Source organism: Trichogramma pretiosum, unplaced genomic scaffold, assembly GCF_000599845.2.
Source record: "Trichogramma pretiosum strain Unisexual culture from Peru unplaced genomic scaffold, Tpre_2.0 scaffold60, whole genome shotgun sequence".
NCBI classification, from domain to species: domain Eukaryota; kingdom Metazoa; phylum Arthropoda; class Insecta; order Hymenoptera; family Trichogrammatidae; genus Trichogramma; species Trichogramma pretiosum.
Genome location: NW_019640805.1, coordinates 771,360 through 792,818, shown reverse-complemented (window position 1 = coordinate 792,818; position 21,459 = coordinate 771,360). Strand labels below are relative to the sequence as shown.

The 21,459-nt window shown below is 42.5% G+C and overlaps 3 protein-coding genes across 3 annotated transcripts; all 3 read right to left on the bottom strand.

Moving 5' to 3' along the window:
* Positions 1–324: 324 nt before the first annotated feature.
* On the bottom strand, positions 325–3,483 carry LOC106649815 (sodium-coupled monocarboxylate transporter 2-like). The gene is made up of 8 exons (XM_014367448.2): positions 3,025–3,483; positions 2,544–2,889; positions 1,861–2,015; positions 1,635–1,775; positions 1,456–1,564; positions 1,088–1,309; positions 510–1,012; positions 325–437 (listed from the first exon to the last, which is right to left on the bottom strand). The coding sequence occupies exons 1-8, from the start codon at positions 3,198–3,200 to the stop codon at positions 353–355; spliced, it is 1,737 nt and encodes a 578-aa protein (XP_014222934.1). The 5' UTR covers positions 3,201–3,483; the 3' UTR covers positions 325–352.
* Positions 3,484–4,025: 542 nt separating this feature from the next.
* Positions 4,026–7,094, bottom strand: LOC106649817 (sodium-coupled monocarboxylate transporter 2-like). Its single transcript, XM_014367452.1, has 8 exons — positions 6,800–7,094; positions 6,257–6,602; positions 5,684–5,838; positions 5,453–5,593; positions 5,256–5,364; positions 4,979–5,200; positions 4,392–4,903; positions 4,026–4,273 (listed from the first exon to the last, which is right to left on the bottom strand). The coding sequence occupies exons 1-8, from the start codon at positions 7,006–7,008 to the stop codon at positions 4,153–4,155; spliced, it is 1,815 nt and encodes a 604-aa protein (XP_014222938.1). The 5' UTR covers positions 7,009–7,094; the 3' UTR covers positions 4,026–4,152.
* Positions 7,095–8,947: 1,853 nt separating this feature from the next.
* Positions 8,948–20,702, bottom strand: LOC106649754 (protein APCDD1-like). Its single transcript, XM_014367345.2, has 5 exons — positions 20,361–20,702; positions 14,654–14,810; positions 11,766–11,997; positions 10,695–11,114; positions 8,948–9,927 (listed from the first exon to the last, which is right to left on the bottom strand). Exons 1-5 carry the CDS (start codon positions 20,398–20,400, stop codon positions 8,977–8,979), a joined length of 1,800 nt encoding a protein of 599 aa, XP_014222831.1. The 5' UTR covers positions 20,401–20,702; the 3' UTR covers positions 8,948–8,976.
* Between the last annotated feature and the right edge of the window lie 757 nt (positions 20,703–21,459).

The window sequence follows — 21,459 nt, the reverse complement described above, 5'->3', positions numbered from 1 at the left end:
AATCTTATACGTACAGACGTTCAAATTGTGTCTCAATAAAATTATTTCATCGAATGATTTTAAACCTCATTTAACACGGAATCTGTTGGCTTGAAAGTATTAATGTATTTAGCATTTTGTGATATTCATTGTTTGTTTTTTTATTTTAATATACAGATTTGTAAAAATGTATGTAAAAAATACACAACTTGAATATTAACACAAAATTTTGTTTTTAGTATATTAATTGTAAAAATGGGTTCGAACAGAAACGACCTTGAAATCCATTTTATTAAAAATTTTATTATTAAAAATTTGAGTACACTTTTTTACGTAAATGACTAGTTTAAAAAATTTTTGATGACGAAATAATTCAATCAAAATAACCATTTTCCTTGATCGACGGGGATTTTATGTCATCAATATGGACTTCGATGTATTTCTTTTTCGGCAAAAATCTAAACATAAAATTTGGATAAATTGATCGTAGTAGGATACGCTACTTTACATTGATGGTGTAGTTACTATACCTATGTAGGAAAGGTGAGATGTGATCAGGGTTAACCGTTGAAGTGTCAATTTCTTTGGTCAAGTAACTCGTTACTACTCCAACTGTTATTCCCAAAAAACTGCCTATTAAGGTAAAGTAAAACACAGAGATCCGGAACATGAAAAAGGGTTCATCTTCAGCATCAATTGGTTCTAATAATGTCGAATTTGACGTTATGGATATATTCAAGGACGCATCGCAACCGTCTGTACTCGTTGGAAATTGTTCATATTGTATGCGTTTATTCATCACGTGCCATTGAGATCCACCAACGAGCCACATCATGAAAATCAGTGTTGTCAAGCCACCGGCCAATGCTCCCTTCTTTCCAGTCCACGGTATCAATATGCCTAATGTGAAAAGAGTAAAAATTGGAGCATCTAAAATGCTGGTAACGCTGTACACCATTTCAAAGATCGTTCCTAATTTTTCCATCACAAGTACCAAAGAAATGGAAAGAACTCCCGCCAATACAACATTGAACTATTGAAACAAGATTAAAATTAAGAACATCCGACTACTGAAAAACTTCATCGATTTACATGATAAACAATTAACCTTCATAATATTGGCTGCTCTCGATTCTCGTTTATTGGATGCAGGTAGCCATTGGTCGATAAAATCATCGTACAGCATTCCACTAAATGTATTTAAACATGCGCTCATAGTTGCAAGAGATGAACTTACGAGGCCTGCCAAAAAAATACCTGGAAGACCTCGGATGTGTCCAGCAACATCCATGACAAAGTACACTAATGTTTGATCACTTCGTTCGACAAACTAAAAAGTTTTTAATAATTAAATTAAACATTACATGATATGATTCATAAAAAGTTGTTGCTCAGTACATAATTATATGAACTGACTTTATGATCGATTGATACTATTTTTTCAATTTATAGTAAATTAATAAAAAAGCATCTTACGCCAGCTTTATGTGGATCGCAGTCAAGATATTTTACATACATGATTAATCCTGTAAACATACACACGATTATAAGCCCGATCCATCCAACTGTCATCATTACGATTGCTCTGCAATTAAAAGTTTCGATTAAACAATCTGTCTATCAAAACGTCAATGCCGATATAAGCAAATGCCTACTTGACGGCATCTTTTTCAGTAGGAACTGATAGAAATTTTTGAACATATTTTTGACCAATACTGAAACGAGCAACGCTTCCCATAATCACAGCTGATTGTACTGCCCAAAAACTAGTTCGTTTAAATAAACTTGGATCCATACTAAAATATTTGAAAAAAAATTATCTTTTAAATTTCATTCGAATGACATAAAGGTTTCAAATGCTGAATGAAATTATTTTAATACTCGAAAACTCGCGTTCTGTTTCCTTCGCTGGCAATACTCCATACTCGAGAAAAGCCACCCTCTTCATTTAAGCCAATACCAAAAACACTAACTACACCAATGACAGTGAAAAAAAATTGAAAAGTATCTGTCCATATTACAGCTTTGACGCCGCCCTGAAAAAGAAAATTGAAATATTTCAATCAAGTACCCAAGTTTTACTTTAATATTTTAACTTCTCCATCAAATTACACTTTATCATTTTTGGGTACTGAGTTAATAACACTTATCCGTTATAGAGGCTGACAAATATTTTTCTAAGATAATTGTGAATAATTATTCGCTTTTCTTCATTACGAACTCCGGAAATTAATAAAAAAGTAGAAAACATTAATTCGCGAAAACGCATATCATTAAGTTTAAAACATAAGAGGTGCATAATACAAACTTGTTACATTTGCATATATCATTGACGTCAAGGAACGTGTTACAGGTTTTATGGAGTGCACCGTATACTACAAGGAATGCGGAGATTAAAGTGCAGACTCAACTTATAAAAAAATGTAATAATTTTAAGGTTTGAAAAAATCCGATTATAATCCCTTAAGCCGAGTGATTAAAAAGGAATCATTCATTCTCAGTAATTGAGCGAGCGAATTTATATAATGTTTTATGCTATAATATAGAAAAAAACACGTACGTACCATGCTAGTATAAGTGATGCATATAATAGTTAATACTGGCGTTATAACGTGAATACTATAATTTGTGACCTGCGAAAAAGCTAAGGCTGGCACATAGATTATCAACGATGTTGACGCAAGCAATCCAATGAGATATGCTACCGATGACAACTTGCGCACGCTCTTGGAAAATCTTAATTCCAGGTATTCATTAATGCACGACAGTTGCAGCTTGAAAAATACCGGCAGAAATATGTAAATCGTCACGAGCGCAGTTATAGCCGCCCCGATGGGAGCGCTTAGATACGTTGACCCATACAGGTAGATCTCCGTTGGCAGGCCGAGAAATGTGATGCCTGACAAGAAGCTAGAAATTAAACAATTATCGGCTCATGAAAGGCGTAGCGAATCACTGACAAGGCCGATCAGAGCGTGCGCTTGGCCGACATAAATAAGCACTTTTTGTTACTATTAAATTCAAATTTATCGATTGTATAATAACCTGGACAGCAGGCTCACGGCGACTGGCAAACATCCCATTTTTTTCCCTCCATAGAGGTACTCATTTGTCGTGTCCTGTTTGCTCAAAAATCCAAAGTACAGGCCGATGACTAAACTAACACCCAATAAAGTACAAAATACGAGGTAGTCTATCCAATCAAAAGTAATCGATTGCATTCTTAAAAAAAAATGAGAATATTGACGTTCGTTCAGAGAAAATAATGGTATTTATGCGGCCGAGCAACGCATAACCCGGCAACGCACAGAAAAACTTCACGTCCGATGAATTTTTCACAGCGATGAGCACTTTCTAAAAACACTGTATTGTCGCGGGAAAACAATATCGAAAATGTTGTACTCGTCGCGATGATGTGTCGGTAAATAGTCCCATTGGCTGTCACTCGTTCACTCGGAGGCACCTTGTCGATTTTCGCGAGCTCCGGTCTTGGCGTGTACTATGTTGCGTCGTGTTGCATGGCGAACTGAGTCAATGCAATCCGAGCAGCATAGCAGCATATTATGTAAGTCCCAACCATACATATGTATTAAAGTGACAGAAAAATCGTTTAAGACTTCCATAAAATAAACATGAATATCGAGGTACAGTTCTCGATAAACTTATCTAATCTTTTTTTTATTGAATTAATGGGTAATGATTTCAGGTGTCTTTCTTGAATTTACCCAAACAAATACTCGATGATAAATCGGAAACGAAAATATTTGGCACACCTTGTCATTTGTAGGCATAAAACGATACGCATACAATTTTTCGCACAAAGCTCTTAATATTCGCAATTCACATGCGATTATTGAGCGTTTGTGCATTTATAAATCGTATGTATATGAAGGAAACAATTGAAAAATCTTGCATTATTCAATTGCATAATAAAAAATACATTCGCTTAATATACAGAGTGTAGAAACTATTTATTGTAATACCAGCATGTAATTGTGAACTATTGTATTTTTAAAAAATAATCTAAAATTTATATATGTATGGCGCTTGATGACTCAGAAGTCGTGGTTTAATTAAACACTATTTTTGAATAATTAATACATTTTCTAATACTTGTCGTTTTTGTCAACAGGTGACAGAAATTTTTCATGTTCAAAATATAAATCCAGTATTTTAATTAAGATTAGTATCTGAGTTTTCAATTTTTCCATCGGGTTTGGCCTTATTGTCGTCGATTTTATTTGCTACTACGTCATTCATCGCTACTTCAGTGTATTCTTTTTTAGGTAGATATCTAAAAAAACAAGTAGAAAATTCACACTTCGATTTATGATATGAGTTTTTTTTCATTCAAGTATGCTTCAATTCAAAACCGATCTCGAAGCACGAAAAATAAAATGTAACAATAATACCTCCTCATTAATGGCGTAATATAATCTGGATCTAAGGAGTTCAAGTCCGTTTCGCGAAGAATTGTACTAGCAACGAATCCAACAATCACCGTAATGAGGGCACCAATAAGAGTGTAATGCATCATTGATATGCGAAACAGAAAAAACGTTGCATCATCTTCATCCTGAGCAATTACATTTTCGGAATGAGTATTTTGCAGAATAATGGTCTGATTCAGTGCGTAAGTGCAGTTATCGGTGGACGTCGGCAGAGGCGTGTTTCTGTTGCCACGCTTAAAAGTGCTCAACTGGTTGCCAATAACCAAAACGTGCATGAAAGCCAAGGATACCAAACTACCGATCAGCGCACCTTTTTTACCAGCCCATGGCACGAGCATGCCGAGGAAAAATAAACCGAATAATGGGCCCTCGGCTATGCTACGGACGCTCAAAGAAATTTCAAATATTGTGCCGAGATGTTGAACGAAACATGCCAGCCCCATGCCAATAATGCCCACGATAATGGATAATATCTAAAACACCAAATACGCATTTTTAGAATCTTTTCATACGAATTAAAATATTTCATGTTATAAGATGGCGATTACTTTCATGATTGTGGTAGCTCTGGCTTCTTTGCGAGTGCTCTTGGGTAGCCATTGATCTATAAAATCGTCATAAATTGTACCAGCCAGTGTGTTGAGCGATGCGCTCATCGTAGAAAGTGCACAGCTCACCACACTAGCTAAAAAAACTCCTGGAAGACCGACGAGGTGACCTGCTATGTCCATCACATAATAAGGAAGTACTTGGTCACTTCGTTGAACGACCTGAAATTAACATGATAATCAAGTATCAACCTCAACTTTCATGCTGATAATGTACCTTAGTTTTGAGAGGATCGCAATCGTGATAACGGGCGTACATGGTAAGTCCAGTCAAGCCACAAGTGACTTTCATAATGACCATTCCGATGCCCAGAAGCAATAGAGCTCTAAAAAAAATAAAAGGTAGCAGCAAGCACTGGTGATTTTTTTCAAAGTGATTTTTATAATAATCGTTCATATTCTGAATGCCATTACTTTCTTACGTTTCCCTCCTTTGATATAGATAAAAAGCGTTGAACACAATTCTGACTAATGCCAAAGTGACCAAGTAAAATAACGCTAAAACTTATGGACATACCCCAGAAAGATTTCCGTACGTAAGGACTAAGACTCCAACTGAAAATTGAACGAAAATCATGTTGAGATACATGAGCTCTATTGGCGGATCGTCGTGGAAATTGTGCATAAATAGTACTGTTACTTCACTCAAATATTTCTGTTCGGTTGCCTTTACTCGCAATGTCCCAGACATTCGAAAATCCACCCGACGTCTTGAGGCCTATGAAAAATACGATCAAAAGTCCGAACATCGTAAAGGCGAATTGAATCGTATCCGTCCATATGACAGCCTTGACTCCACCCTGCCGTCACAAGAGTCGCATGTAAATAATTTGACAAAAGCTAATTGCAATGCACGAAATGTAAAAGTCAGGCAGGCAGGTGCATTTCAAAAATAACCGCTAAAAACTTTGCGCAAATCTTGAATCAGTAACATAATGTAACCTTATAGTATTAGTCGAGGAAAAAAAGCTGTCTCACGGGGTTCACGCGTTGCACGCAAGAATAATATTGAATCGTGCTTCGTACTCGCGACGAAAAGAAAACTATTCCAAATATGACGTCATCTCGCAATAATATTTTCATACGCGTAAAAAGCTAAATTACGAAGCCGCGAGTAACAATCGATGCGGGGCCTCATGTTATAGGCATAATAAATTGTCGCGAGCTCAAAGTATCGAACCGGTCGAGCGGCAGTAGAGAGGAATCAAGCGTCCTTACGAGGCTGGTATACAGGATGCAAATGGTGCAGAGCACAGCTATGATAACGTAGAGATTGTAGCCGGTAACTTGAGCGAATGCGAGCGCTGGTACGTAGACGACTATCGGTATGTACATGACCAGCGAGATGATGTAGAGGAAGGAGGCGAGGCTGCGGATGCGCCTCGAGAAGCGCAGCTCCAAGTACTCGTAGGTGCTCTCCAGCTGGAGCTTGTAAAACACCGGCAGAAACACGTAGGTCGTCACGATGCAGGTCGTCGCTATCGATATGACGATGAGGAAGTAGGCCGAGCCGTACTGATAGACTTCCGTCGGCACCCCCAGCAGAGTGATTCCCGATACGTGTCTGTGGGCCATATAGTAAAAATTCTCACATGTACAATGCTGCGCACTTTATTTTTACGCGCCACAACCGAAAGCGCATACAAGCGTACGAGTCAAGTGAAATACGTGCCTCGCCCGTCTGTTTACGCTTTCAGGCTGTGATATCCAATTACGATTCTATATTGGTATTTAACGTTTTTATTTCTTTTCCCAACTCACCCGGCCAACATGCTCGTAGCTACTGGAACGTAGCCCATCGTTTTCCCGCCGAACAGATATTCCTTTGCGCTATTTTGTTTACTGAAGAATCCAAAGTACAATCCGATGAGGAGACTTAATCCAATTAGGCCGCCGAACAGTGAATAATCGACCGGGCCGAGTGTTAAATTTTTTAATCTAAACACCGTGTCTGATGTCGTATTATTCATGATTGCTATTTTTCTCGTACAACTAAACAGCGCGTAAAAAAATCATGCAGCGAGTGACAATTAACGCGGTTATATTCGTTACGCGCTGCGACGATTTGGTACTGAAACTGAAATTAATAAAGATAAAGAACTGTCGCCGAGAACGATGGAGGCGCTGGAATGGAGGAAAAATTTACAACGCACAAGACACAAGTCATCGTTTACCTTCAATTATTGTTTATTTTGTCGTTTGTACACCACAGACTTAAATAATAGTAATATAAATTGTATCAAAAATGTAAACACATACACGCATGTGCACATATTAAAATTACTGAACAGATGTACAAAAATATAAATGAATTCAATTATTTACATGATATATATTATAAAAAAGTGGTTCGTTCGCGTCTCTTATTTTCGCGCAAGAGACCGATCAATGCTTAAATCTAAGTTTCGCGATTCATTATCTTCGCATAAAGTAACGCCTTTAGTATTTGAACTAGTCTTATCAGAGTGCGAGAATGTGCGCAAAAAAGTCGAGAATGGGAAAGAGAGAAGAAAGCAAGGTTACTGAACGATCTTTGCGCCAACGAGCGCAAACCAAAACGATCGATATTAATCGGCATTTCGTAAAAATATATATGTTTTTTTATCACCGTCTTTTTTTGCGTCCCCAGCTAGAGTATCACACATATAAATATGTGTTTATGTACATACATATATTATATATCTTACATTTTCAGTATTTACAAGCATGAAGCACATATATAGTGTATACGAGCACACGTGAACGTTGGCGGCATCGGGAGCGTAGATCAAAGGCGATGCGGCGCCCGTTTCGTTTTTTTCTTTCTCCGCGTTTTGAACTCATCTCGCGTTTCTCTTTTCGCTCCCCTCTCTTGCTTCTCTCTCTCTCTCTCTCTCTTTCTTTCTCTCGTTACTCAGTCTCCTTTATAAAAGCCTAAAAGGAATCGTAGTTGGCGTTTGTTCCTGATTTGAGTTTGATTTAAAAAAAACTAGTTTGGAGTTACATTCTCTTAAATTTACTACTATATACATATATTTTATAAGTGAAAAACGGGTGCCGAGGCATGCACTTCATTATCAGAATCTATTTACATATTTACAAGATACATAATACGTTAGATGTACCTTTTTTATGACAAACAATAGCCGTGCTACTATTTAAACGAGTTACATTATTAACTACTCAGAGACAATAGTATCGAATTTCGAAGAACTATGAGACTTTGCGTGCATTGAAATTCTATTGCTTTCATTTTATGCCATGTTATTAATTTTGTTGCCGAATGAATCTTTGGTTTGTTTGTCAACGAGGATGATTTAGCAGTACTAATTGGTCTCGCGATAATTAAAGAATGAAGAATTTTTCGCCTAAATCGCAAAAGTGAAATATGTGCGCGGTCGTGTGGCGCAGATCTGTCAGATTTTGTGAAATTTCTTAAATATTCATATCTTGATCGAAGACAATCCTCGATTCATCCACAACGCCTAGCCTTTGGCTACATATCATAAATTACAGTCAAAGTGGGTGGTCCCGTTTTCGCATAAAATTTTTAACGCAATGAAAAGCAAGCGTGGCGCGACATCGGGGTAATTGACACTATTTACATTATGGAAAGCCTATTCTTCCGGTGTCAAAATACCATCTACGAGGCGATACAATACGGTGTGTGTGACGCGATACACGAGTTGGCCGATCAATAGGATCTTTCTTGTACGCTCGGCCACGGTATAAATTTCAAAAGTATAATAGATAAAATTCAAAAGTATATTATAAGCACGAGAGCATTGAAAATCGATTTCCATGCGACGGTCCCATGCCGTAAGGAGCAGCATTGTATCGCAGCGCAGCTTTGCCTACCGCTCGCAGTCACATCACATTGTAAAAGGCAGTTCACACGGCACTGGCGCGGGACATTTCACGAACAGCAGCAGCAGCAGCAGCAGCAGCAGCAGCAGTGCTCATCGGACGGCCACAACTCCCAAGCATAGCAAGGCCAGTTGACTTAGCAGCAATAGAAGCGAATTGCTGGGCAGACTGTTGCCACTGTTGCTAAATAGCAGGCCGAATCTCAGACCGACGCTTCGGCGCAGGTGCGACCTGAGCAAGGGATTTTTCATGCTGGTCGGGCCGCACTGTATCAACGGGGCTTCCCACATGGTGCGCTCCCGCGAACCCAAGACCAGAGTGTACTGGCCGTACCAGTCGACGCTGATGCGAGCTCGGAGGCCCAGGGTCGAGGGCGCGTCCAGCGAGTGGGGCACGCAGCTCGAGGGCCAGCTGCTGAGCCTCTGGGACTTGGGGGTCTGGCCGTCGAGGGCGAGCACGGCGCCGCAGCGGCGCGCCAGGGCCCCGTCGCCGGCTATGAGCAGACTCTCGGCCACGTGGAGATCGAGCTCGGTGGTGCCGGTGGGCGCGGGCGAGGACGGCTTCGGCCTCGTCGAGGCGGCGGTGGTCTCCTCGCGGCGTTGGTTGCCGCGCAGCATCGCCGCGAAGGACTCGGCCATGGAAGGCTGGGCGGTCTGCAGCAGGTGCCGGTAGTAGTCGACCTCGTCGACGGATCGCTTGCTCCGCTGCTCGTCGAACATGTCGAGCTGCTGCTGCTCGCGCGACGACAGGTCGTGGCGTCTGTGGCGTCGGGCCCGCTGGACGTAGCTGCCGGCCGCAGTGATGCCGTACAGGTAGTTGCTGCAGCGGGGATCGCTGAAGTAGTCCCAGCGGCCGGTCCACAGCTTGTCGCCGGCGTAGACGCGCAGTTGACGGCGCAGCCAGAGCCCGCCCGAGTGGCTCTCGCACGATGGACTGATCCACGAGCCGCCGAGGAGGGCCGGCAGTGCCACGGTCTCGTGCAGAAGAGGCGGGCTGTTTTCCGTGCCTCTGGCGATTGCTCCGCAAATTGGGCAGTTATGAATCTGCAATCGTTGCACAATTATATGCTTGTATTAAATACTTTTTTTTATAAAATTAGCCAACATCATTTTAGCGTACGTTGGAATGTCCAATAAGATGATTATTTGATAGATCGCGGTGCGCGTACCAGAATTTATGATAAAAATTTGATTTTCCTTTATTTTTCTGTGAGCTAAAGGAGCTCAGGATTAAAGTAAAAAAAACTTCAAACGCAGCGACCGACGTTTTTTCCTCTATTCAAGTGTTTGCTCGCGCCAGTCGTAAAAACATACCGACAATCATCATAGCTCAAGAACATGCAGCTTGAGGGATGTCCTCTAATAAAATATCAACGTACGCGTAAAAGCAGTCGAAAAGGTCGAGGCTTTTTAGAATTCACACGTGTATGTTCTGCAGAAAGAAGGAAGGCGTCGTCGCGTTTCTATGTACGCTCATTGTGGCATGTAGATATATACCAAAGAGCTGCCTCGCTCGTTAGCGAGACAAACCAATATTATTTTAAGCTGATTGGATTTGTACTAATCCACTCAGGCTCGCGCGAACACTCGACTGAAAATTTTCAACGCAGATTTCATGTTAATTCGCTCGTTTGAACTATTTTTCTGTAAAATATATTTCAAGAAAGTAAGCCGACGAATAGAGACGAATTAGAGTTTGTACAAGAGTGTTAATGATTTACGGCTCGATTATGAAAGTGCTAAGTGAAATAATTACGAAGGAGTATTTAAATTGAAATAATTAAAAGGGAAAAAATGTTAATGCTGTTTACCGTATCGATCCTCAAAAGCGGTGCCGGCTGCAGCGAGGTGGGCCTGTGCGTCCTCTTGGAGGCGTGATCCGGTGGCAGACTGCCGAAAAACAGCTCGATCCTCGGCTTGTCGTTCAGGCCGAGATTGAGTGATCTGAAGCCGGTCGGCCTTCTTTGTACTCTGAGCAGCCTCAGCTCCTCGAAATCGATGCCCAGTGGCGCGAGGCAGTCGACGCTCTTGCCGAGTCTCGCGGCCGAGCCGCCGAGGCCCACGTGATGGCCCTGGAGCGAGTTGTAACTCGAGGCCTGCCAAGTGTGCGAGGAACCGGCGGGCCCGAATCGTCCCGGGGCCCGCTCGTAAATCAGCTGGGCCGTGTACGGCCGCCAGCGAGGCTGAGGTCCGCACGACACGTTCACTCGGTGGCTGAGTTTGTGTGCCACCTATATATCGTACATAAAACAGGCCAAGAATTAGTCGTGTTTTCGCGTGTGACGCGCCGGCGGGTATAGATTTCAATGTGCTCATGTCCGTCACACGTGCTCGGCAAGCAAAACAAACGGGACAGTCAAATTTTTAATCGATCGGCGAACGGATCGGCTTCCCGACATAAATCGCCAAACGAAGGTGCTCGTAAAATTAAAATATGTATAGCGAGAGATTATAATAGCGGCAGTGCCATTGATATCGTTGAACGATCTTCATAGTCAGGATATTCTTCACTTGGCCATCAGACCAATCAAAATTAGATTCGAGGAATTTGTCAATGGGCGAGCATAAATCGCGTAAAATTCATGCAGAAATTATTTCGCGTTACAAAGGTCTCGCGCGCAGGTCGCGTCTTTATCTGGAGGCGAGATCACAGCTGACGCTCCGAGTAAAATATTCCACACCATAAGAGTGTAAACACCAACGAGAAATAGCATCGACCGAATTTCTAAATAAAGATGCCTCGAAGAGACTCGAAGGAAAGTCTCGTCGATCAGTCATAGACGCTCCTGCTAATTATGTCGAGAAGATAATGCGCGATTCAAGCGATACGAGGGGGGGTCCGTAAATAAATTATGCATCGAATAAATCGTGGCGATCGTCACCTGTCGGTTGAGCGGCGACACGTGCACGCTGTCCAGTTGGTATCTGGCCTCGGTGGCGCCCGGCGTCACGAGCGAGCTGCCCAGGATCTTGATGTGGCCCCGAGCCGTGACCGAGTGCGTGGCTATGCTGCACGACTCCTCGGCGTAGTAATGGCGCATCAACAGGAAGGTGCCGTTCTCGAAGAACGTGTACTTGCGGATCACGAATTCCGGCCCTGTTCTGCTCTCGCATCTGCAACAACAACAACGACACACACGACCATCGTTTAATAATCTTCAATAAGGAAAATCCTTTTCTGCGTTTAGCCTTCGTTTCGTATGTCTATTCAATAGGAATTACTGCATTGTGCTCGCATTAACTCGTCGTAATGAAGCCGTGAGCCATCGCGAGCGAGCAGCTGCCGTTTTTATAACGCAAATCCTCTCACCAAATCTCTTCAACGTCAGTCATGTCCGACCAACCCCTTCTTTAAACCCTTCTGTAAATAAACCCTTTTTAAACGTCCCCCTCGCGAGACGAGCAGTCTTTTCTTGTGTATCGACGCGAGGCCAACTACAACAGCCAACAACAAAGCCACGGGCAATAATCGAATCGCGCCACGATCAGAAACGCGAGTTCGGCATGTCTTTTTGATAATAAAGAGCGAAAAAAAAAGGACTCGGGCGAATGTACAATTTCTCATCGATGATTTTCGGGTAATCCAAACACGTGCGAAGAAAAAGACAACGAGCTGAATAGGTGACGGGGATTAAGAAAAAGTCAGCGGAACAATGACGATCCATCGCTCATGTAAAGTACAAACTTACGAATAAACTTACACGAGCTCGGGACCAAATATTGCCATCGGACATACAAAACGTCCGAAGGAGGAGTCAGGGCAAGATTAAAGATGCTCAGGCTGCTCTGCTCGCGCTACGCCTCGCACTGTTTCGGAGAAAAACGACTACCAGGCTTTTCTCGTACATTCGACAATATCGCTCGTGAATAGAACGCATTGTGTCTTGGCACAGGCAGTGATCTAAGTAATGGCCAAGTGCAAAGTGTTTGTAAAGCGAAATTAGATGGAATGGAAAAAGGCAAGAGGAGCTTGGGACCTTGCATTTCGCTCGAGCAGCTGGAAGCCGTTCAAAGTGCCGTTATAGGAAAAAAAGGCCACTAGTCATCTCAATCAAAGTTCCAAGAGACATTTTCAACATTTTTGAAGAGAATAAAAGATCGCGATTTAGTAAACTTTTGTAAACTTTCGTAAAAAAATGACATTTTTTCATAACCAATTTATCACCCTCATTTTTCACAGAAAAATTAATTCAATCAGAGTGTGTATAAATTTGATATACTCGTGAGTTACGTAAATATAATTAGCAACTGAGAAAAATCATCGTGACATTAGGTTTGCGAAAGATTGAACGATCGGGGCAGAGATTTTGAGGGTATTTTCTTTGAAGTTTGGCTAAGTACGTTCAAGCGATCGTTGAAAGTCATTTGGGACTTTCTATGATGAGTCTGGCGAAGAAAGATCAAATCTCGCGGGCTCTTTAATACATACGATGATGGTTGGGTACCGCTAGAACGATGTATCTCTCGAACGCTCGACAAGCTATTTATTTGAAAAACAAAGACCACCGAGCCGTCCTTGGCCTACAGACAGAAAACAATTTTGAATAGATCATTAGAGGACTATATGGTGCATCATTCAGTTATATATTGTGAGCGAAGATCCACTCGTGATTTCATAGTTGTTATACCTGTCGGATAGTGAAGTAAGCGAGTTTAATCCACCTGTTTAATGAAGTGTTATAAGAAGAGCAATTAATTGGAAAAGGCTTTGACGATTAGTGATCGAGTCATGCTGACGAACGATTATGAAAACATGTAAAGTATGCAGGTCTCGCGTGTACAATATTGTTCGTTCACGGTTCAATGTCTCGTTCGAAGGATCGAGTTGAAGTAATAAGACTCACTCCCCTTGTAATAAGCGCGAGTTCGAGTTTATCGCGCAAAATGATAATTGCCGGAGAAATATTGGCTCGACGCCGTGTAGATTAGCAGCAAGACAACAAAAGCTCGATGACCCTAAAATGCAGCGACATACGAGACTCGCTTATGACGCGCCTGCGCTCGCATATCCGACGACGCATTTATAGGTATTTATTTTTATATACACGCGTGGATAAAAATATAAACATGCCTGCAGAAATTCGAGGCACTGCCAGGGTTAAAATGTTCTCATAGCTTTTTAATATTCCGCTTGTTGGCTCGTCAATTGGCCGACCCGGCGCCTAAATTAATTAGCTCCACCTACATCGCATCCCATGAATAGTTTTGCCAATGTTCAGTTATGCTAATATTTGATCGGAGCGCATCATTTTCTCGAATAACAAAGAAATAAATCTTGAAAAGAGCTCGAGTGCGTAGGTCAATGTTGCACATCGCACTTTTATCACAATCACGGGATTCATTAATATTCATGTCAACGTTGTTTGCGTCAGAATCGTTGTTGGCGGAGCTGCGAGCGATTAAAATTTATTCTCTGTATTTTGTATCATAGGTAACGATGACATTTTATCAATTTGTTTCAATTGCTGCGAGGCATATCGTTGCCTCGCGCGAACGTCAGCTCGTTATCGACAATTGAAACTTACTCGACATTTGCCATACTACTTGATTTCTGTCGAGAGAAAGCATAAGTATAATTGAGTCTGATCGATACATTTACGGCTTGTCTTGTTTCTCTTGAAATTCATCAAATCGAGCGCGCGCGCGCCTAAGGCTTACTCATTCGAGTAAACTGTTTGAAAAAATTTACGAGCGATCGGAGAGAAGTCGCCGCGCATATGTATCAATCATTTTTTCATTGCGCGTAGAAACGGAGATTGTGTATACTTACTCTTGTGATATCCAAGTGGAGTGTAACCTATTCGGAGACTCGTCGACGGACGTAGCTCGGTCCTCCTTGACAATTTCTCGGACGGCCAAGTCGCACTGGTCCTCCCCTATGGCCTGCTCCGAAGCGTCCCACTGAGAACGAGCCAGGCCGCTACATCCTGTGGATCATACAACAGAACAAAACATTTTTTAATTTTTGTTTGAACGATACAAGGGCCTATGTTTATTGCTTGTCGAGGAGCTGACTAGTTGGTGGACGCGTGTCTTTGCTCACGGTTCGCGGCACTCGTGCACGCGAGTACAATATCTGTTTTTCTATCTCTCGCCGATGAAACAGATGAGGGTACATTTGTAGATACTACACGAGCTGGCTGTAGATAAAATAAAAGTAGGAATGCAGCGCGCACCAGGATATCCAAGTGCGCCGGCAAAAGAGAGAGAGAAAGAGATTTACGTGCCGGCATCTCGTAAAGGATGCGCGCAGAGATGGCCAATGCTCGCTTTTTTGGCACGCTCGACTTTAGTTCGATGAGGCCCGAGCCACATGTCCTGCCATGGCCATGCTAATGACTGATGGATGTCGTGGCGCGACGTCTCGACTCGCCCATTTCTTTCTCTCTCTCACTCACTCATTCACTAACAGACTTACGAGTTACGACAATGCATAGCGTCAATCCGCGAGTTAACGATTCGGCGCGGAATCGATTTCGCTGTTGTCCTCATCTGTATACTTCGAGTGACATACGACGATCGTCGTCGTTTCGCTCATTTTTTCTCGCTCGTCGCTCCAGAGCCCTCGGGTAATTAAGCGCCTCGGCATCTCAACTCTACCGATCAATGTCAACCCTTTATTGGTATCTGATGCAAATACAAGTCGCAAGGTATACTCGAGTGCTCGTCTACTTGCAACGAGATAAGTAGCGCCACGCAAAGCCCCGCACGCATCTTTATTTTCCCCGGCTTATCTTGTGGACGCCAGACAGTACAAATTTAGTCAAACCCGGGATGCGCGCGCGCGATCTTATGGAATTCGATCGAAACCATAACTCAGTCGCACGAACTTTGCCGAATATAAACAGACGAACGAAAGCTAATGTTCCAACGAAACATGTGTAACAGTGCAACAGCTCGAAACTTTTGCAGCCCACCCGCTACGATGAGCTGAATTCCGAGACTCATTCCGAGGTATTATAAAATGAGGTTGCTTCGAGCCAGCCTATACGGATTATGAATATAATATGAGATTCGACGTCGCGATGAAAATGTTTTCCCCAGCGAACGACGGCTATAAACAGTTGGCGGAACGATGCGAGGCCTCGGTCAAATCCTTTTCGACGAAAACAACTTGGCTCTCGATCGATTGCGCTGAATTTATTTCGCTTTGCGTTGCTGCTCTCTGCAATGGGCTTTGTGAGCTATACGCTCCGTACTTGTTTGGTACCAAGTAAGCCAATACAATTAACAGGATTTATACCTTTTGTACGGGTGTGGCATGCTTTGACAACGTCTATGCGCAGCATCATTTTTCAAATAAGCTTGAAAATATCGCATGAATTCGAGGTTTTTGAAAATGACTTTAGCACCGAGACTTCTGTATTTTTAAAAGCGAATGGCAAAGTAAATATTTTCATAGAACTCAATTTAATGATATTTGCATACTGTGCGATCACATGTTACCGTCATGTGGGCCAAAGAATGCCTGATCTCTAGCACGAGCAGAAAATACGAAAAAGGGATTTTTAAATAGAATCGATCTTTGCTTTTTCGAGGCCTCGCTCGCTTTTATCCGTGGCACATTGTTTTTCTTTTATCGTGATATTTTAATAGCTCTCTGTACTATGGTTTGATGAATCGGACAGCACGCACAACACGAGTTGAAAAAGTTTCAAGAATACCTTTCAAAGGACTCATTGTATGCGAACGATCGATATGCCCTAGCTATGTCTAGAAAATAAGCAGACGCAATACAATAGGTATTAGTGAATTTAAAAATGCGCCATGTTTTGATATGAAAACCGCAAATTTTTATGCACGGTACATTGGATTTTTATTTAAGATTTTACGCACGTATTGTTCAGATGTAATTAGGCGATTGATTTGAGATTGTAGAAAAAAACCGCAGGGGCATTATGGAACGGTAAAGAAAATATTTTAGCGTCTATTCATTCGATGCAATGGTTGTTTTCATTAAAGAGCTCGGCTATTGTTGCGGTAACCAACAAAATCAAATCCACTTAAAAATCACTTGTAACATTCTTTATTGGGTTTTTAATTAGCATTTTACGGTGAAGTATGAAAATAATTTTCTAAGAAACTATTTGATCCATTGACGATGTATGAGAACTTTAAAAAGTATTAAAAAAAAAAAAATTAAAAATAGTTTGAAACCGTAAAGTTAGACGAAAGGCACTTCAGTTGAAATATGACATGCAGTATTTTTTTATTTTCGATTATCCTAGTCAAAGCAGCTCCGTGATGAAATCTAACGCAGGCAGTGGTATAGAAATACTGAAAAATGCGCGCGACGAAGCGCAAAAAATTGTGTCACGAGCAACGCAGGCTCGCTCGTACTCTCAAAAATCGTCGTGCTAAAGAGAGAATTTCGATACTACTCCGCTGCACCATATGAGCGCAGAGGAGGCCGAATTTTTATTTGATCTTGCTATACACACGATACACATGACATTTAAGACTTTTCTCAGCAAACTGAGTAATTTAGCGACGATCGTGCGATATATGAGCGAGTATGTAGTAACATGTGCAGCCTGCGAGCTCCATATGGCACGGTAAGATGCTATTGCATAGTTCGTATAAAGTCGCAGTGATCACATTTTTGGAATTACGCCCACTAGGTGGAAGTGTTCTAAAAGTGCAAGCAAACAACGAGCAAAAAGACTCAATAAATGTGCCGAGACTTCTTAATTTATTCGATTTTTTTAATATACTTATTATGGCTGTTTACTCGATGATGTATTACCGTAGAGCACGGTAGATGAGGCGTTTGCTCGCCACATATTGGTGCTAAAAAATTTTTTGTTTTCTATTCGCAAAGTGGCAATTTGAATGCGATGCTAGTGTGCTTTTCGTTAGATCAAAATGATTAGTGGAGTGTGGCTTAGGACGGGAAAAATGAATTTTACGACCTCGAATTCTTGCCTCGGAGAATAACTGTCACTGTCTCGTAGAAACCATTTTTGCCGCTTTATACAAATAGTTTTTGGATATTAATTTTTTATCGAGCCCACACAAACTTGAAAGCATGAAGTTTTTTTTTTGAATCGAAACGGACGCGATGCTAAACATGTCAACGTACATCACCCGAACGAGCGTATCGCAGATCTGCGGAGAAATACATAAGGTATTGGCGCGTACCAGACTACCCCGCGTGTTCGTAATCGAACGGGCGACGACTAAAAAAGCTTGGCGTTTTAAGTAAATGTTATGCAAATCGCCGATTCGTAATTCAAGAGTCGTAAAGTCAAATGCATCGTAAAGTTTAAAGATGACGCGGACTGGCTCGCAGCTTGGCGCCCTACGGGCCCGAAGACTTTCATAGAAGAAAAAAATCTCATTTGCCGAGTTCCGATTTGCCGCGTCCGCCGCGCACAGCATCAATTGCGTCTCTCTCTCTCGTGTAACTCAACAATATCAATAAATGTGGAATTAAAATTCAGTGTTGGACAAGCACGAATAGCCCGTCATAGCGCATTATTCTGCGGCGGAAAATGAAAGGAACGCATTGCAGATACGTAGTCGAGCAAAAGGAGAAAAAAAGCCGACGAGAGGCATAAAATGAACGGGTTGCAGTCTCCCTCTTTCTCTGTTTCTCTTGGCCGCCGATAATTCGCGCGCACACGAGAGTTCAAGGAAGCAAAAGTGAGAAAGAAACAACTGATAGCGGCTGGCTTGAGTTACGAACTTTCGGCAAGCACATAGAGGTGATCGCGTCCGTGAATAATGTCTGAGCCTAGGCTGCGTGTGTGCGTGTGTGCTTTGTCGAATAAAAAAGGAAAAAAGGTCGAAACGAAACGAGATGGAGACGAATTTCGCGCGCCGGGGAATCTCGCGTCATCGCAACGCCTATTACAGCGCCTGCGACAGTTGTCGTCCGACCGCACGAGGTGGGAAAAACGTCGCGTTTCCTCAATTTTATATTTCCTGCTTGTTTTGCTTTTGCGTATATATTATAACACGGGCGACATGACGCGTGTTCTCTCGATCTCGAAGATTATGGCACAATAAATTACACGACTAACTAGACAGGTACCGCGAATCGCCTCGTCGGATGAGAGAAATTTAGTCGGAAGGGTATCGTAAATATTATAATGTGACCGGATTACGGTAAAATGATTGACTGCTGGTGGTAATATCGCGGCTACGGGAGCAAATTTTTTCGCGCGGGTACTCCAAGTTACAGCCGTGACAAATAGTTGCGCGATGAAAATATACATCACGCGGAGCTTGCGTAGGGTCGATTGCGAGCTACAAGACAACAGGATGATTATTCACTTTTCGAAAGAGAGTAATTTTTCTAATCAAAAGCAACAATGGGGAAGCGTGAATGGCCGAGAGGCGACGATTTGATCGGATTTCAAATAAAAATTCCCCCCGCGACAGGAGAACAAAACTTTTTCCACAACTGTGCACTTTTCTTTCGATATTCATCGTCGCAGCGTCTCTTTCTTCGGGCTTCCCTCGCATGACGCGAGAGCGCTATTACAATGCCTAGAGCCGTGGCACGGATCGGGACTCTTCGTCCATTGTCCTATACGTTTCTTCTCCTTTTTTTTCTTCAAACGGTGAGCACGAGTGACGTACACACACGTACTACAATACACGCATAGACGACAGACCGAGCCATGCGCGCTCACGAGCACATGTGCGGAATACGAACTGCGATCGAAGCGAGGCTTACTTTTATTTGTACAGAGCAAAAATCTAACGAGGTGTCGAGGCGCGTGAAGTTATGCCTGTATGCACAGCCCGACTATGTGGTGGAATATACCAGGTACAAGACTCAAGAGTCGCGCAGGTAAGCCGGCCAACGCGCGTACTTTTCGCGCTGAATGTGTGCAAGACGCTCGACCGCACCGAGACTCATCCGAATTTCGTGCGAAATCACTCGTCGCGATCTCCGTTCGTTTTTGTATGCACTAGTGACGAGGGTCATTTAAGCGATTCCACGAGCAGCGCCTATTCGCATTTAAATGCTAGATGTTGCCCGGATAGTTATCGAGAATGTCAATGCTTGGTCCGTTGCGGTAAAGGGAAAAAATTAAAGACCCATCGGCGTTTCGGCATACTGCGAAGTCGGCGGCAAAGGTGGCGATTCTCATTTTCGCGCGCGCTCTCTTTTACTCCTCTCTCTCTGTTGTGTAGAGCCTGCAGTAAACAAACACGTCGGCATGCCAGAGGCAGTGGCCACTCGCGTGTAATCAGCTATTGATCGCGGATCGGTTCAAGTTCAGCGGAAGTTCAATACTCGGGCGCGCGCATTGCGACGCTATTTATCGCGCTTAAAACAACACTCCGAGTAAACAAGTATATAATGTGCAAAATAACTGCGGCGTCTCGTGCAACGCACGCGGCTATGGTACATACCCACGAGAGACGTGCTCGAATTTCAAAACCTTCTGAACACGCGATCAATTGATCCGCATGAAAACAATCAAAAAATGTCGAGGCAGTGCGACAAACAGTTTACTCACCGAGAACGAGGATGGCCAGTACGAGATAGATGGAAGTCATCGTTCTTGTAATGTGAAATCCTTTTGAGTAAATGCCACACTATCACGTTTATGGACTCTTTAATTAAACACAACAACACAACGAGCGATCACGAGACTCGAGCAAAGTTCCTGCGAGAGTGTAAAAGCAGCAGACGACTCGGGGCAGCCGCGCCGTAGCCTCTCACGCACTAAACTACACTCCGTAGTCGATGAAATTCAAAAGTTGGACTCTCTCTCAAACTCAAAATAAAACTCAAAATAAAAAGGCGGGCTGCTCTCTCGGAGCTCTGTATAAGGCGCGCGCCACGAGGTCCGTACGCGGCGTGTATGTAGTGCGAACTGCTGTATGTGTGTCTCGACTCTTCGCTCGCTGCACGGATACTGCGTGCCAAAGAAACACGACTGCTGAACTCGGCGAGATTGAACTTTCCGCCACTTCGTGCGGAGCGTGACTCTCCTATATATATATGTGTGTATAATAAGTCCCTTACGTTGGAGCAACCCTCGGCGGCGCATCTCCCCGCGTCGAGCCCTCTCGGGCTCTTCTACTCCCACTACTCGGCCGCGCGGGACTACTTGGCGCGTTCTCCGACTCTCGCTCGCTCTATCATGCGAATTGAACATTTTCAAAGTCACTTCGTTTTTTTCTTATCCCTATAAGTGTATATCATTTCTGGAGAGTCTCTATTCGGACGCCGTGGCCTACGCGAAAATCCTTAGACACTATTTTATTCCTAGGGCCTTCGCCGTTGGGTCAGTTTTTTAAAGAACGTCATCGTAAACGATGATTCCCGCTGGGCTCGGTGGACTACTTACAGCATTATGCATCTGACAGATTTATACTCGCCATACGAACCTCATTTCTCAGCGATCTAGGAATTTTTATTAATATAGGATATATGTTTTGAGAGCGCTAAGCAAGGCGAGCTTAGAAATTATGAACTTTATCGATATAAAACTGAGAATTGCAATTTTTGATTTTTTAATTAATTTTTCAATCGCATACATTTCTAAAATATGATCATGTTATTGATGATTCATTGGAATATAAGAACTTTTCTATGCTAAAATAATACTG